Source organism: Hemiscyllium ocellatum, chromosome 36 (genome assembly GCF_020745735.1).
Source record: "Hemiscyllium ocellatum isolate sHemOce1 chromosome 36, sHemOce1.pat.X.cur, whole genome shotgun sequence".
NCBI lineage: Eukaryota > Metazoa > Chordata > Chondrichthyes > Orectolobiformes > Hemiscylliidae > Hemiscyllium > Hemiscyllium ocellatum.
This window is the reverse complement of record NC_083436.1, coordinates 43,721,135-43,739,593: the sequence shown is the minus strand read 5'-3', so window position 1 is coordinate 43,739,593 and position 18,459 is coordinate 43,721,135. Positions and strand designations below refer to the sequence as shown.

Here is an 18,459-nt window from a genome sequence, read left to right as displayed (position 1 = left end):
GGGTAATTATTATTGCAGTGACAGTACACACCTAAGCGCAAACACACACCACACACACACACACATACACACACATACATATGCATCACACACACACACAGGAACTGAATTAAAGTGAACATCATTGCTGTAGTGAACAATTTGCCTGTTGGTGCCGTGACCAGCTCCATTGGCACCAGTGACTCTGTGTGACCTGGCAGGTTCCTCTGTACCTCCTGGGTAACCTGTTATGTCGTTTGCCAGTCAGCTGTGCCAGCTTGGAACTGGGCACAGCAGCCAGATTCCCTCTCCCAAGATCAGAACAGACATGACTCCAAGGGAAGCAAAGACTGTACACAGCATCTTTCTCACCAGCACAGCAGAATTAAACAAAAACATACTTACAAAGCTGAAAATTAGGTTGCTCAGCTGCAGGTGGAGTGTTGGGAATTCGGTCTCTCTCTCTCTCTCTCCTCCATCCAATTCTATTGTTTCCTGCGTGTGATGACCATGAAGTGTTCAAGTCACCATAATCCACAGACCCAGATTAATGCCCTTCGAACATTGATTCATATCCTCCCAAGCCAGCTGGTAGAATTTAAATTCAATACATCTACAATATAGAATCACACCCCAGTCCAACACTGGCATCTCCAATCATAGATTCCTGATGAAGGGCTTATGCTCGAAACGTCGAATTCTCTATTCCTGAGATGCTGCCTGGCCTGCTGTGCTTTGACCAGCAACACATTTGCATCTCCAATCATAGAACCATGGTGACAGAGAAACGATCATTGGTTGTGAAATCTGCAGGCCCAACCTGTTCTGGCCTACATGTGACTCCAGTCCCATGCCAATGTTGCTCACTCTTATTTGCCCTCTGACGTGGCCTAATGACACATTCATTCAACGGAGCTCATCAAGAGACAACACAGGCTAGTAGCAATTCCCACATTGCTTGAAAAGATTTTTTTAAAAATTGTATTCCTTTTCTTCAGTAGGAACATAGAAACTGGAGTAGGCCATTCAGCCCCTTGACTGGTTCTCATATCCCTTGACACCTTTGCTTAACAGAATGTCTCTCTCTCAGATTTAAAATTGATAGCTAACCCAGCATCCAGTGCCATTTGTGGAAGAGAGTTCCAAACCTTTATCACCCTTCGTGTGTGCTTCCTAACGTCTCTCCTGGAGAGTCTGGCCCTCAGGCTATGCTCCTAGTTCTCTATAGAAACCCCACCCAGTGTTTATCTTATTCAATCCTGACTTTTCCTCCTAATATTTTGAGGATTTTGATCAGATCACCCCTTAACTTCCTAAATTCTAGAGTAAACAGGCCTCATTTGTATAATCTCTCCCCCTAATGTAACCCCCTGAACTCCAGGGTTTAGTTCTTTGGTCCACTACAATAACAAACTGTTTCTTTGGTGTTGATGAATTTCTGAAGATTGGTCCTCCTCAGCGTCACAGAGATGCCCATTTCTAACTCTATGACCTTGCCAGTCTCCCTTTATTGGTTGCTGTGACAACCTCCATCCATGCCTTAATACCAGAGAGTGGACTGAACTGTACCCGCCCAGGCGCTGGCTCTCCTGCAATATTCTACCCTCTGGAATGAATTGATGGTTGTGGGGGGAGGTTGGTGTTTGTGAGACATGGAGCCGTCAGTGCTCCACATTAACGCTCCTTCTCCTCCTCATTCCCATTGGCTGGAGCAATTGTGATTGACTAAGCCAGACCACTCAAAACATTCTTATGCAGGCAGCCCTAGACCTAACTTTGCAATGTGTTTCAGTAAGTGGACAGTGAAAAGTACCTGGAGTAAGCTAGCTAGGTTGACCACGAGATTTTAAAACAGATAAAAATGTATTCACAAAATTACATAATGAAACACAAAGAACAGAATAAAGAACCCCTACAAAACTCAGTCTGTCCAAATTAGACTTAATGATGCTGTTCCAAATACACACAACAGTCCCAATTAGCAAACTCCCTTTAAACCCCAGTATAAATGCAACGCATACTCACAGGTTCAAGTTGAAGGGCAGAGAGAGAGAGAGAGAGAGTTTCCACACAGCTCCCTGTGGAACTCCTCACCAGTTCAACACTGAACTAAAAACTGCTCAGCTCAGCTAGAGAGCTGACCACTCTCCTTTCATTGTACAGGCCACTTCTAAAGCATGGCCACTTTGACTTGAAGTCTCATCTGTTTACATATAAACAAAAGGCCTCTCTGCACCAAGCCAGACTGATCGGAGCCCGAGCCGGTTTATTACCCCTCTGAAATCAATCGAGGACAGAGGCTCCCTGAGCCAAGGAACAGCTTTTAGAAAAAAATACACCTGGCTTTGTGACACAATAGGGTGCTGAGAGAACCACAGATATAATCTGACCATTGACCTGCTTTGGTTTCACAGTCCACTGTGGTTCCATTGCTGCTTGTCTATCTGGACTTTGTGTGTAGCTGGTGAAGGGAAAGCAGGGTCGGGGCGGGGAGAGGTCACGGAATTCCTAGTTCCACATCAGGAAAGGAGCCATTCTTTGGAATCAGTGGTTGGTCCCCTCTCGGAATACAGGTGACTCCACTGCAATGTTAACAGATACAACTCTGGTGGCTGATACCACATCCCACAGCACCACACACACACACACACACACACACACACACCCGAGTCCATTATAGAGGGGGCTGGGGTTCGAAAGCAAGTGGTCTGGGCAAGTGGAAACACAGGGAGCCCACATTCCCCAATACCTTCCAAATGAAGGGGCTGGCAGAGGAATGCTTCAATTTACTCACTCCTGGAGTTAAACACAAATGGAGATTCTTTTAGCTAAGGGGTCCATTGTCATTGTACAATCTTAACCATCGGCATTCAGACAATGGCTCTTTCAAATGTGAGAAAACGTTGCCTTTGTCATTTCCACATTTGTCGGGAGAGAATTCCATTCTCGCACGCACTGATAGTATCTGTGACCAAATGTGATGATGGAGCGACTTCCCAGGAAATTATAAAAGGCCTAGCCTTTTCCATAAAATGTTTCAAGCTCTGATTCACGTGGGTCCCCCGTTTTAACTCTTTGTTGTAAAATAATGCTCAATTGTCCTGTGTTTTCCCACTCACTCCCTGCACAGTCAGCAGCACAAGAGTATCTTTCTGAGGGAATCTGTTCTGTACCTTGTTTGATACTGAGGAACCCGCAAAAAGTGTCAGAACAATGTTATAGCCTCAACTTCTGTAATTTTCATCCTCATATTTGAACACCCCCCTTGTCTCTCCAGTCTCCTCCAGTGCAATACCCCCTACAAATCTCTGCCATCTGTCTGCTCCCTCTGAGCTTATCCAGCTTCCTACATCCCTCCGTGTCTTCAATTTTTGGGCCTAAACTCCAGGGCCTGTGATTTCAGCCCCTGAATTGGCCCCATTACTGCCCTCGTTTGTAGAGTCCCACCCTAAAATCCCAGGGTGTTCTGGGGTGTTAACCCAGTCACTGAAACCCCTGGCCAACCACAAAACTCAACCCCAACCCCCAACCCCGCCAGTAAAATCCAGCATGTCATCGAGGATGTTACTGTTTGTAGCGAAATGAAGACGCAGAATGATAAATGTAGGATAGTTATTCTTAACTTCATTGGGAAATCCGGGAGGAATGTGTTTTTTTTTCCATTTGTGGGACTTGGCAATAAGAGAGAGATGAGCTATCCACAAGGATGAGCAGGAAGTGGAGATGGAGATAAAGTGAAACAAGGAAGGGGTAGGAAGAGGCTTCAACCAATTGGAGCAAGGGGCCTGTTCGTTTATCAGATAAAGTCTCACTTTTGTGATTTTCTTGCAGTTATGTTTTTCTGATCAGTGTTAAATGGTCCCCTGCTCCCTTCCCCCACCCTTGCTCCCTGTCTCCTACCCTCTGCCCCCGTACCCTGCCCCTACTTCGTGTCCCCTGCCCACTGCCCCCTGCCCTTGCTCCATGTCTCCTACCCCCTGCCCCCGTAGCCTGCCCCTGCCTCCTGTCCCCTGCCCACTGCCCTCTGCCCTTGCTCCCTGTCTCCTACTCCTTGCCCCTGCCCCTTGTCCCCTGTCCCCTGCACATACATTTGACACCCCTGATTGTCACAGACTGCATAGCACCATCATGCTGACTGTTATACAACTTGTGAGGTTCATTAACGGGGAATCATTTAGGGGCACCTTACTGTTTCACCATTTTGAATCCTTTGAGCCAATCAAAGGCATTCACTCATCTTAATCTCTTTCAGAGACAATAGCTTTGACTACCTTGAGTTCCGTCTCTGGATCGGTTTGTGGTCGTCCTTCCTCTGTCTCATTCTCGTTGCCACTGATGCAAGTTTCCTGGTGCGTTACTTCACTCGCTTCACTGAGGAAGGCTTCTCATCACTCATCAGCTTCATCTTCATCTACGATGCCTTCAAGAAGATGATTAAGCTGTCTCACCACTACCCAATCAACACATACTTCAAAGAGGATTACATCACTCGGTTTGGATGTGCATGCCTCCCACCTGAGCCAGGTAAGGGTGACCTCACTCAGGGTTATTGTAGAGTGACACACAGAGATGATTCATTTACTACAGACTCCAAACTTGTCTTTGAACCACACACTGAAATATATCTCCACTTTTTAAATTTGGGTATCAGTTGGAAAAGACACCATTTATTGCCTATCCACTTGATTCCCTTGAAAATGATAGCCTGCTTCCACACTGTAAGGATTCTATTTGGTCCTTTGAGTCCACAGGGGCCTCCAAAGAGCATCCCACCCAGTCTCAGCGCCCTACCCTGTTCCTTTAACCCCACATTTCCCATTGTGAACCCATTTGGCCTGCACATCCCTGGACACTATGGGCAATTTAGCATGGTCAATCCACCCTAACCTGCGCATCTTTGGATTGTGGGAGGAAACCCACGCAGACATGGGGAGAATGTGCAAATTCCACCAGACAGGCGCCCGAGGGTGGAATCGAACCCAGGTCCCTGGCGCAGTGAGGCAGCAGTGTGAACCACTGAGCAGCCATGCCTGTTCCGAGGTATTTGAGAAGGTGGTCATGCTTGACTACGTGGTGTCAGGAAAAGATCTCTAGGATTGAGACCCAGCAGCAGCCAATGATGGCCAGTGTTGGTGCGATTGCATTGGCTGTTCGTCTGTTTACTGCTTGTTGTAAGAACCCTTTAATGTAAGTATTGCCACACCAGGTCAACACAAGGCTGGGGTTGGCATGGGTTAGTTCTTCAGAGCTCAGGTCAGTTTGAAGGTTAATTGGGTGAGGCTTTGTGGGATTGAAGAAGTTTAGAAACTACTGCATGCCAATAAGAGCATTAGCTGTATATTATCTTACTACTTCCTCTGTTAGTTAGCGAGCTGCCAAGTTCTTTATTTTAGGGGAAGTCTTGTCATTGGAGATTTGTTCAGCATTCTGACAGTAATTGGAGATAAAGTCATAGAGTCACTCAGTACCAGAGGAGGGGCTGTAGAAACAGTGAGATTTATGACCATATGAGTGAACATGAAGTGACATTATTAAACAGGACTATGTGGGGGAAGAAGAGGACATCTTCAGCAACTCAGCAGCCTCAAACTCCAGTTCCATGTCACTGTGGTTGAGCTCCTCACTGCACGTGCTCAGTGGCTGTTATTAGATTAATGATGTAATTAACCCTTTATACTCCAGCCAACAGCAGCACATCACAGCAAAAAGGGGTAGCATTTGGGGTGGTTAGGGATGAGTGATACTTATCACCTTCCCAATATCCCTCACAACTCCAAAATAAGGAAGTTGTGGGATGATTTGGTGAAAGGTTGAAAGTTCTGGAGGATGCACATCTCTGTTGGAAGTGTTGCCTTTCAGATGATGCTTCTAGCCTTTGGGTGCTGTACAGGGACCCAGGGTCATTATTTGAGGAAGAGGAGCTGAACTGATCTATTCTCACAATCTGCTGTAAAGGAGGTGAGGTCTTTTTTTAACCAGGGTATTCAGACCCAATGAGTTAATGGTTATGTTAGCTCCTGTAACCTCAGGCCTGACCTGAATCACATCGTTCTGGGAGCTATAGTAGCTGATTATCCCAGCCTCTGATATTTACATGTTCCAATATGGAACAATATGGATGGGCAGCACGGTGGCACAGTGGTTAGCACTGCTGCCTCACAGCGCCTGAGACCCGGGGTCAATTCCTGACTCAGGCGACTGACTGTGTGGAGTTTGCATGTTCTCCCCGTGTCTGCGTGGGTTTCCTCCGGATACCCTGGTTTCCTCCCACAGTCCAAAGATGTGCGGGTCAGGTGAATTGGCCATGCTAAATTGCCCGTAGTGTTAGGTAAGGGGTAAATATAGGGGTATGGGTGGGTTACGCTTCGGCGGGTCGGTGTGGACTTGTTGGGCCGAAGGGCCTGTTTCCACACTGTAATCTAATCAATCACAGGTACGGCTGTGTCTGGGCTAGCACTGAGTAACTGTGTCCATTTCCCTCATCATGTCATACTGCCAGTGCCTGCATTAAGATGGAGATTGAGACTTTTCTAGACTCAAGTCACAGGTCCTGATGTGATGATGACATCATGAACATTACTCTTAACATAGCTTGCATACCTGCTCTGAGAGAGAACTCAATAGGAGGGCTGGTAGCACTAGGGCCTTGGTCTATATTTATCCCTTAACTGACTTCAGAAATAATTCATCTGCTCATAATATTGTTGGTTTTGGATCCTACTGTACATAAAGTGGCTAGCACATTTCCTGCAGAATTTCAAAAATTATCACTTGGTGCTTCCGTTGTGTCTTAGGGTATGAGCGGAACTTCTGCAAGTTCACAAGTTTATAAAATTATCCAGCCCATACAGAAACCATTCAGTCCATTGTGTTTGTGCCAACTCTTTGGAAGAGTGATCCATCAGTCCCCGCTCCTTTCCCCATCACCCTGCATTTAATCTTTTCCTTGTTGATGAGGATTTCTCCAGTTCTATTCTGCAAGGTCTGATTGAAACTACTTCCATCCCTCCTCCAGCAGTGTGTTCCAGATCACAACAGCTCACTCTGTTTAAAAGCCAAATTCTTCATTATTCCTTGGCTTCTTTGGTGAATGATCTTAAAGACACGTCCTCTGGTTGCTGTCCTTTGGTAATGCTTTCTGATACCAAAACCACTCAATCCTTTGAGTCGTTAACCCCAGGGCTCTGATGTGATTAGGCAGCGTCCAAGGAATAGGAAATTCGATGTTTCGGGCATAAGCCCTTCATCAGGACTTTAACCATGCTGCCTAACCTGCTGTGCTTTAACCATGCTGCCTAACCTGCTGCGCTTTAACCAGCAACACATTTTCAGCTCTGATCTCCAGCATCTGCAGACCTCATTTTTTACCCTCTGATGTGATTAACAGAGTCTGCTAAAAGCTAGATGTCTGTGTGAGAGCATTGGTGTTGGGTGAGGGACGTTGCCAGCGTTGGTCAGTGTCTGAATAAATCATCGGGCCTGAAATAAGGGAAATGAATCAGCGTTGGTGCAGTTTGAGGTGGACCCCTGTTTGGCTCATTGATTGATTGTAAGTGACTTTCTGTGTGCATGCAGTAATGGTGAGACAGTGGCTGTTTTGTACTGATATCAGTTTCCAAATCCCCATTTCAGAATACACGGAAGCTCTCTCAAGTCATTTTTAACAGGGAAAGTAATTCATCGCTGCCCCTGGCTCTCTGAGACAACATACTTCAGCTTTAGGCTGTGTTTTATTTGTGGCAGTTCATAGACGATTAATCGCTTGGGTCATCATAGTCACTTCCCATAACCTTTTCCTCCTCTGATTAGCCTCATATTCCCTTGTTACCCATTGTTCCAAAAGTGGCAGGCCAGCTGCAAGAACCTGGAAGTTCCAGGAGGCCATTCAGCCCTGTTCTACCGTTCAGTTTGAGCTGATGTGAGTCTGAAGTCCGGTTAGCCCGAACTCTGAACGCCCGAGACTGACAAAAAAACAAAACAACGGATTGTGCATGCTGGAAATCCGAAACAAAAATGCAGTGCTGGAAAAACTCAGCAGATCTGTGGAGAGAGACCGAGAGAAAAACAGAGCTAATGTTTGGAGTCCAGTGACCCTCCTTCTGAACAGAGCAGAAAAATCTGTCCATCTCAGCTTTGTTAGTATCGGTTGACCACTCACTCCCCACCCAAATAATTTCTTTGGGGGGGGGGGAGTGCATTCCAAGTTCCCACTCCGCCTTGTACAAGTTTGTGTTTCCCGACATCATCCCTGAATATCCTGACTCAAATGTTAAATTTCTTCCCTTTTGATTTGGAGTCTCCCCCCAACTCAGTCGATCCTATTAAAACCCCATATTATATGAAATGATTCCATCAGATTAGTCCTCACTTTTCCAAACTCTCACAATGTCTACACAGTCAGTTCTCCCAAATTAAAAGATTTTGTTTTGTTGTGCTGTTCTGCTGGACCAGTGTGGTGCCCCTTCCTCCAAAACCCTGAGCTCCTTCCTAGGGCCTGGCTCCCAGTATTAAATACACCTTCTCTGGGTAAGTTCTGTCTGACCTACGTCACTGAGCAACGCACCTCAATCAGAATATGTGGGATTGGACCACACCAACTATTTGAGGACTGAAAGCCAGGTGGAGACGCCAGGGTAACACTGAGGGAGTGCTTCACTGTCACTGGCTGAGATGCTACCCACTCATTTGAATGGCTAATATTTAATCCCTCAACCGACCTCACTAAAATCAGATTATCTGACTCATTCATGCATTATTTTGTGGGATCTTGCTCTGTCCTCGCGTTTCCGATATTGTATCAATGCCACTTTATAAAGGCTTCATTGGCTGGAAAGTGCTTGGGATGTTGTGTGGTGTGGAAGGTGCTACATAAATGCAGGTAAACAGTCAGCATCTAAATTTCTAGCATCTGCTGTCCTTTAATATTCACTGTTCCCCAAACTTAAACCTGCCCAGTGGTTAGCACTGTTGTTGTGGTTCTGTTCACCGAGCTGGGAATTTGTGTGGCAGACGTTTCGTCCCCTGTCTAGGTGACATCCTCAGTGCTTGGGAGCCTCCTGTGAAGCGCTTCTGTGATCTTTCCTCTGGCATTTCTAGTGGTTTGTATCTGCCGGTTCTGGTTGTCAGTTCCAACTGTCCATTGCAGTGGCCGGTATATTGGGTCCAGGTCAATGTGCTTATTGCTTGAATCTGTGGATGAGTGCCATGCCTGTAGGAATTCCCTGGCTGTTCTCTGTTTGGCTTGCCCTATAATAATAGTGTTGTCCCAGTCGAATTCATGTTGCTTGTCATCTGAGTGTGTGGCGTCTAAGGATAGCTGGTCGTGTCGTTTCGTGGCTAGTTGGTGTTCATGGATGCGGATCATTAGCTGTCTTCCTGTTTGTCCTATGTAGTGTTTTGTGTAGCCCTTGCATGGTATTTTGTACACTACATTGGTTTTGCTCATGCTGGGTATCGGGTTCTTCGTCCTGGTGAGTTGTTGTCTGAGAGTGGCTGTTGGTTTGTGTGCTGTTATGAGTCCTAGTGGTTGCAGTAGTCTGGCTGTCAGTTCAGAAATGCTCTTGATGTATGGTAGTGGGGCTACCCAAAGGTGAATTGGCCATGCTAAATAGCCCATAGTGTTCAGGGATGTGTAGTTTAAGGTGCATGAGTCAGGGGTAAATGTATAGTAATAGGATTGGGGGATGGGTCTGGGTGGGTTACTCTTTGGAGGGTCAGTGTGGACTTGTTGGGCCGAAGGGCCTGTTTCCACACTGTAGGGATTCTAGGATTCAATGGAATGGGACTGTAATCAGAAAAGCAACACGAATGTTTCAGCTGCCTGATATTCTCTGAGTCTTATTGAAGTAACTGGAATCTATAATCTAGAATTGATTGATGGCAATTGTTCTGTTCATTGTATGAAATGCACAGATTCTGCCCAAAGTCCTTGATGGTAAAGACAGATTCTGAACAAATCCGAAAACCACTTTAGACTAAAGCTCTGTCCAGATAATCCACACCCTCTCACCCCCACCCCCAACCAACTTGCTGCATTGGATCCATTAACAACAGGAAGGATTGGTACTATCCTACTGAAGGCACACCAGGAGGACTATGTGCAGTTCAATCTCCATAGTTATTGAAGAACCTATTTACATTAGGGTGGAGGGGATGTTGTAGTAATGTCTCTGAGCTAGTAATCCAAATCTCAGGCTAATATTGAGGGGACAGGGTCCAAACCGCACTGTCAGTACGTAAGCAATAGGGAGTAACCCCTCAAGTCTGTTGTCTCTCCTCAGCGGAGAGAGTGAGGACTGCAGATGCTGGAGATCAGAGCTGAAAATGTGTTGCTGGAAAAGCGCAGCAGGTCAGGCAGCATCCAAGGAGCAGGAGAATCAACGTTTCGGGCATGAGCCCTTCTTCAGGAATGAGGGAAGTGTGCCAAGCAGGGTAAGATAAAAGGTAGGGAGGAGGGACTTGGGGGAGGGGCATTGGAAATGCGATAGGTGGAAGGAGGTTAAGGTGAGGGTGATAGGCCGGAGTGGGGGTTGGAGGGGAGAGGTCAGGAAGAAGATTGCAGGTTAAGAAGGTGGTGCTGAGTTCGAGGGTTGGGACTGAGACAAGGTGGAGGGAGGGGAAATGAGGAAACTGAAGAAATCTGAGTTCCTAGGTGGAAGATGAGGCGCTCTTCCTCCAGCTGTTGTGTTGCTATGGTCCGACGATGAAGGAGTCCAAGGACCTGCATGGCCTTGGTGGAGTGGGAGGGGGAGTTGAAGTGTTGAGCCACGAGATGGTTGAGTTGGTTGGTCCGGGTGTCCCAGAGGTGTTCTCTGAAACGTTCTGCAAGTAGGCGGCCACATTGGGTGCAGCGGATGCAGTAAATGATGTGTGTGGAGGTGCAGGTGAAATTTGTGGCGGATATGGAAGGATCCCTTGGGGCCTTGGAGGGAAATGAGGGGGGAGGTGTGGGCGCAAGTTTTGCATTTCTTGCGGTTGCAGGGGAAGGTACCGGGAGTGGAGGTTGGGTTGGTGGGGGGTGTGGACCTGACGAGGGAGTCACGGAGGGAGTGGTCTTTTCGGAACGCTGATAGGGGAGGGGAGAGAAATATATCCCTGGTGGTGGGGTCTGTTTGGAGGTGTAGGAAATGACGACGGATGATGCACTGTATATGGAGGTTGGTGGGGTGGTAGGTGAGAACCAGTGGGGTTCTGTCCTGGCATTCTGACAAGTCATAGCTTTAGGGTAAGGGCTGGCAGATTTCAAACAGAGATGAGGAGAAATTACTTCTCTCAAGGCATCATGAATCAGTGAAGTTCACTCCCCCAGAGTGCAGTGGATGTTGGGACACTGGATTAATGTAAGGAGGCGATAGACAAGATTTTTAATTACAAAGGAGCACAAGAACAGGAGTAGACCATTCAGCCCCTCGTATCTGTTCCACTATTCAATAAGATCTGTGGCCTAACTCCATGTACCTGCCTTTGGCCTGTATCCCTTAATACCTTTACTTAACAAAAATATATCTCTCTCAGATTTAAAATTCACAACTGATGCAGCATTCACTGCCGTTTGTGGAGGAGAGTTCCAATCTCTCCCACCCATGGTGTGTGGAAGTGAGTGATTCGTATCCCACTTGTAATGCCAAGACAAACAAGGCTATGGGCCGAGAACTAGAATAGTTGGATGGTTGGTTTTTACTAGGGCTGACCTGATGGGCCAAAGGGCCTTTTCTATGCTGTAGGCTCTCACATGTTAAAGGAAGCAAGCCAGAAAGTGGAGTCGAGAGAGGGGAGATGGGTTGGAGGCTGAGGAGAGACAGAGCTGAAAATGTGTTGCTGGAAAAGCGCAGCAGGTCAGGTAGCATCCAAGGAACAGGAGAGTCGATGTTTCGGGCATGAGCCCTTCTTCAGGAATGAGGAGAGTGTGTCCAGCAGGCTAAGATCAAAGGTAGGGAGGAGGGACTTGGGGAAGGGGTGTTGAAATGCGATAGGTGGAAGGAGGTTAAGGTGAGGGTGATAGGCCGGAGTGGGGTTTGGGGCGGAGAGGTCAGGAAGAAGATTGCAGGTTAGGAGGGCGGTGCTGAGTTCGAGGGTTGGGACTGAGACAAGATGGGGGGAGAGGGAATGAGGAAACTGGAGAAATCTGAGTTCATTCTAGATTTCTCCAGTTTCCTCATTCCCCCTCCCCCCACCTCGTCTCAGTCCCAACCCTCGAACTCAGCACCGCCCTCCTAACCTGCAATCTTCTTCCTGACCTCTCCGCCCCAAACCCCACTCCGGCCTATCACCCTCACCTTAACCTCCTTCCACCTATCACATTCCCAATGCCCCTCCCCTAAGTCCTTCCTCCCTACCTTTTATCTTAGCCTGCTTGGCACACTTTCCTCATTCCTGAAGAAGGGCTCATGCCTGAAACGTCGATTCTCCTGCTCCTTGGATGCTGCCTGACCTGCTGCGCTTTTCCAGCAACACATTTTCAGCTCTGATCTCCAGCATCTGCAGACCTCACTTTCTCCTATGACTTGTCATTGCCCCACAAGGGTAAACACCCTCTCCATGTCCATTTTGTCAATCCCATTTAAAATCTTCCAAACTTCAATTGTGTGAGGCCAAAATTCAAATCCTATCAAGGCAGAGGGTGAAATTTGAATTCTATAATTTAAAAAAAGTCTTAATTAATGAAATGCTAGTGTCATGCTGACTGCGTAACTGTTCTTGGTTTGTGTGGAGGATAAATGCTAGCTCAGAGAAGATGGGCCAAATGGCCTGTTTTTGTGCTGTAAATTCAGCATAACTATCCATTATAATAAAACTTTCAGCCAGATGGGGAAAATGTAGGTCCAGGGCAGTAATTGACACCACAGGTCTGGCACTGAGTGAGGCTCAGGGAATTGTCTCAAACCTGCTGCAGTCCATGGATTGTAGGTAGACCCACAATGCCCTTAGGGAGGGAATTCCAGCAACATTGAAGGAACGGTGATATATTTCAATTGACAATAGACAATAGGTGCAGGAGTAGGCCACTCTGCCCTTCGAGCCAGGACCACCATTCATTATGATCATGGCTGATCATCCTCAATCAGTATCCTGTTCCTGCCTTATCCCATTTCCAAGTCAGGATGGTGAGTGGCTTGCATGGGGTGGTGTTCCCATCTATTTCATGTCCTTGTCCTTCTAGATGGAACTGTATGTGGGTGCTCAGGATCTTTGGTGAATTTCTGCAGGACATCTTGTAGACGGTACACACAGCGGCTACTGAGCGTTGGTGGCGGAGGGAAGGGATGTTTGTGGATGTGGTGCCAGTCAAATGGGACTGCTTTGTCCTGGATGGTGTTGAGTCTCTTGAGTGTTGTTGGAGCTCTTCCCATCCAGCTAAGTGGGGTCTCTTCCATCACACTGCCTTGTTGATGGTGGACAGTATTTGGGGAGTCAGGAGGTGAGTTACTGGCTATAGGATTCCCTATCTATTGACCCGCTCTTGTAGCCATTGTATTTATAGACGAGTTCAATTTCTGGTCATGGGTAAACCCCAGGAGGGGATTCAGCAATGACAATGCACTTAAGCGATCAGTTGTTAACATCTCCCTTGTTGGAGATGGCCATTACCTGGTAATGGGTAAAAAATGAGGTCTGCAGATGCTGGAGATCAGAGCTGAAAATGTGTTGCTGGTTAAAGCACAGCAGGTTAGGCAGCATCCAAGGAGTAGGAAATTCGACGTTTCGGGCATAAGCCCTTCATCAGGAATGAATTAGTGTGTTGTGTTAAAGTTATGGCCACTTATCCGTGCAAACCTGAAGGTTAGTCAGGAGCTACTGCTAAAACATTATTCACACGTGGGTTGGCAGGTTATAGATTTCCATCTGATAATCTCACGTGACTCCCCAACAATTACATTGTGAGTCACATTGTGACTCATCTCAGATGTCTTCACTTCTCCAAGAGCTTGCAATGAAATCAAATCTTTAAAACTCATTGAGAAGGGAAGACAGTCAGTTTGTCTGACTCACTCACTCTCTTGTTCATATTTCAAGACATTTTATCAGCTATTTTTCTGATCTAGATGCAGGAAGTCCCAGCACCAGCAGAAATGTGTAGCCAAGGCGGTAATGCTGCCACAGGCTTTGCTTGTTTTCTATTTCCTCTTATCGATGAGGACAGTAAATCTTTTATCACCTGCTCTGTTGCTGTTAAAATTGACTGAACACAAAGCTTCTGTTGACAAAAAAGTGATGCATTTAAAAATGGCGTCTTTCAAATCCTTAGCCCTTTATTGATTTCCTAAGGTGTGGAAGCAGCCATTTGGCCCATCAGGTCCACACCGACCCTCTGAATCCAGACTCAGCCCCCTGCCCCGCTGCACTTGCAATGGGTAACCCACCATATCCCTGGATACTATGGGCAATTCAGCATGACTAATCCATCCAAACCTGCATATCTTTGGGCTGTAGGAGGAAACCCATGCAGACAGGGGGAGAACATTCAAACCCCACACACTCAGTTGTTCAAGTCTGGAATCAAACCCAGGACCCTAGCATTGTGAGGTAGCAGTACTCAGCCACCATGCTTCTGTAACCAGTCAGATCCTTTTCAGGTTGTAATACCTGGTTTTAGGTAAATGCAGCAACTTGCTTTGTGCAAGATACTTACGTGAGATGCAGATGGTGGCCTGGACCAGATGGGCCATATGGCCTACATCATTTTCTAATGTAATCCCAAGTTCCAATTCTGGCCTGATTCCTAATAAAGCAATGTCAACTTTTGCCAAACCCCCAGACTCTCAATGTTCAAACTGGGGAAGCATAAGATGGAAATGTAGAGCAGCTACTGCACAGAAGGAGGCCATTCAGCCTGACATGTCTGTGCTAGCTTTTGGAAGGAGCAACCCAGCTGGTTCCCAGCACCTTTAGCCTAATCCTGTACGTACTTTCTTGTCAGCTGCTTCTCCAGTTCACGTTTGAAAGCCTCGATTGTATTTAACTCGGCACACACTCAGGCAATGTACTCATCTCCAGATACTGAGGCAGCCTCTGCTCAACTGCAGCAAGATCTCAACACCATCCAGGCTTCGGCTACGCTACAAGCAATATTCCCAGTTTACAAATGCCAGGCAATGCCCCTTGCCAACAAGAGAGAATCTAATTATCTTCCCTTGACATTGAATGGCTTTGCCATCGCTGACTCTCTCCCACTTAACAACCTCCTGGGGATTACCATTGACCAGAAACTGACCTTGACAAGCCATGTAAAAACAGCGGCTACAAGAGCAAATCAGAGACTGGGAATTCTGTGGTGAATTACTCACCTCCATAAGCCTCAAGAAGCTCAAAACCCATTCCATACAAAGCAGCCCGCTTGATTGATGTCCAATCCACCACCTTAAACTCCCTTCACCACTGACATTCAGTAACAGCAATATGTAGCAAGGTGTAATAAATCTCTTAACCAGCACGGATTCTCCATAAAAATAACACTCCAGAATTCCTGACCTCTACCGTCTGGAGGACAAGAGCAGTTGATACATGGGGACAAAACCCCTTGAAAGTTCCCGTCCAAGCCACTCACCATCATGACTTGGAAATATATCGCCCCGTTCTGTCAGTGTCATTGGGTCAAAATCCTGGAATTCCCTCCCTCAGGGGCATTGTGGGTCTACCCACGGCACATGGACTGCAGCAGGTCAAGATGGAGGCTCACCCCCACCTTCTCAAAGTCAGGCAGTGAATGTTGGCCCAGTTTATAAAGTTTACATCCTGTAAGCGAATCAATTTAAACAAAAAGAGTGAGGTAGTTCTCCTGGTGACCAAGTAATATTTGTCTCTTAATCAGCATCATCAGAAAACAGCTCAGCTGATTGTTTCATGAAAGTGTTTTGTTGGCTGCAAAGCCCTTTGGGTCGTGCTGAGGTTATTAACATCTTTTCTCTCCCACCTCCCACTGGAAAACCATTCTCCTTATTTCATCTTAAAAACATGAGGAGTGTTTGACATCTCCGGGACTATACTCGATGGAGTTTATAAGGATGAGGGGGGATCTATTTGAAACTTTCCGAATACTGAATGGCCTGAACAGAGTGGATGTTGGGAAGATATTTCTGTTAGTAGGAGAGACGAGGACCCAAGGGCACAGCCTCAGAGTAAAGGGCAGATCCTTTAGAATGGAGATAAGGAGAGTGTGAATCTGTGGAATGCATTGCCACAGAAGGCTGTGGAGGCCAGGTCATTGTGTTTACTTAAACAGAAATATATAGGTTCTTGATTGCCAAGGGGATTAAAGGTTATGGGGAGAAAGTAGGAGAATGGGGTTGAAAAAGTCTATCATTTCCTGATGAAGGGCTTATGCCCGAAACGTCGATTCTCCTGCTGCTCGGATACTGCCTGACCTGCTGTGCTTTTCCAGCATCACGTTCTCGACTCTGATCTCCAGCATCTGCAGTCCTCGCCTTCTCCTCTTTCTAAAACCAATCAGCCATGATTGAATAGTGGAGCGGACCGATAGGCCATTTCCTGCTCCTGTGCTCTTATGGTCTAAACCCATCAGGATTCCGAACAACCTCTCCTTAACGGTCTCCGCTCCAACAGGATTAACGTCAGCCTCTCCAGTTCCAATCATAATGTGGCTGCTGGAAATCTGTTACAAGCAGAAATTGCTGGAGAAACTCAGCAGGTCTGGCAATTTCTGTGGAGAGAGTGAAAGAGGGTTCATTTTTCGAGTCCTTTTCTCAAGAAGAGTCATATTAGACTCAAAACGTTAGCTGTGTTTCTCTCTTGGTGAATGCTGCCAGACCTGCTGAGTTTCTCCAACACTTTCCCCATTTGGTTTCAGTTCCATGCTCTCAGACTGCAGGTTCAAGTGAAGCATTTCAACATCATTGAGTTTTGACAGAATGGAGGGGAAAATGATGCTGGAAACACGTTGGATAGAAGGGGGGAAGTGAACTGGGAGGATTGTTCAATTCAGATTGTGAATCTATGGCTGATTGTATTCATTTTTATCTGATCTTTCTGTGAAAGTGATATCAGTCTGGAATATAGCTGGACCCCAGCATTGTCACAAACAAAACCTTGCATACTCTGAGTTTTATCTTTTTATTATTACTGACAGTGACTGAACAGAAAGTCTCACCTCTTTGTTTCTGGCCCTGTCATTTGATCTAAGTGTTGACTTTCTCCCTGTACTCCTGCCAATAATTAATGAACAATTGGAGGGCTTTGATGAGGGACGTCCCATCTGTTAGCAGGAACCGTCACTGTTGTGTCCCTTGAGTGATTCTCACCTCATTGTTTGAGGGTCACTTCCCAGTCACACTCAATCTGCTCAGTGACCAACTTCAAAGGCACTGCCAGGTTTGAGGCTGGGGAGCGGAGTGTGTGGAGGTGGTTGCTGGGTCGTGCTGGGAGCGTGCAAGTGAAGCCACAAGCTGTCCTTCCGCAGGGACGATGTGTCCTTCTGCTCTGTGAGCATGTACCGTCTGTCGCTCCCAACAGGAGTGCAGTTGATTCAAGGAAACGGAGATAGGCTGTATACAAAGGAAATGGCTTTAGACAATCAGAGGTGGTACAGCTGCTGCCCACAGGCAAGGCCATGGGACCTGTGGCTCTTGGACGGGAAAACTCATGTGTTGGAACAAAGGCAACCTCAAAGGGAAGGTTACAAAATCCCCAGGGATACTGCAGCATCCGTGGCTCTCAGGGGCGGCATGGTGGCTCAGTGGTTAGCACTGCTGCCTCAAAGCGCCAGGGACCCGGGTTCGATTCCAGCCTCAGGCAACTGTGTGTGTGTGGAGTTTGCACATTCTTCTCGTGTCTGTGTGGGCTTCCCTCCCACAGTCCAAAGATGTGCAGGTGAGGTGAATTGGCCATGCTAAATTCCCATAGTGTTAGGTGCATTAGTCAGAGGTAAATATGGGCAATGAGTCTGGGTGGGTTACTCTTTGGGGGGGTCAGTGTGGACTTGTTGGGCCGAAATGTCTGTTTCCACACTGTAGGGAATCTAATTTATCGGAAACCTCACCTTGCGATGCAGAGGCACGGAGCTCAGTTTTAACATCAAACGTGAGCAGCCTTTGGATTCAGTCATGGGTGAAAGGACCAAAACTGTGTAGTGACTCAAACCTGCCTCCAGCCCTCTTCCCCCTGGATTCAGCTGAGGCCGGAAGTGATCCACACGACATTAACCCACTTGAAGGAGGTGGCTTTACACCCAATGATGCTTGGGGGCTTCCCAATTATCAGGAAACCCTACCACTTTATAGAAACTAGGAGCAGTTCCACCATTCAGTATGGTCATGACTGATCACCCAACTCAGTCCCCTGTTCCTGCTTGCTCCCCCATATCTTTGATCCCTTTAGTCCCAAGAACTGTACCTAACTTCTTCCTTAAGTCATAGAGATATACAGCACGGAGGCAAATTCTTTGGCCAAACTCAACCATTCTGACCAGATATCCTAAACTAATCTAGACCCGTTTACCAGCATTTGATCCATATCCCTCCTAACCCT

At 46.9% G+C, this 18,459-nt stretch overlaps 1 protein-coding gene across 4 annotated transcripts in view; it reads left to right on the top strand.

Moving 5' to 3' along the window:
- The window catches only part of LOC132833335 (electrogenic sodium bicarbonate cotransporter 1-like), a 205,798-nt gene that overhangs the window by 109,627 nt on the left and 77,712 nt on the right, over nucleotides 1-18,459 (top strand). For all 4 annotated transcript variants that reach the window (XM_060851518.1, XM_060851517.1, XM_060851520.1 and 1 more), the window contains exon 14: nucleotides 4,232-4,503. In XM_060851518.1, the coding sequence (XP_060707501.1) occupies nucleotides 4,232-4,503 (272 nt within the window). The remainder of the gene's footprint in view (nucleotides 1-4,231; nucleotides 4,504-18,459) is intronic.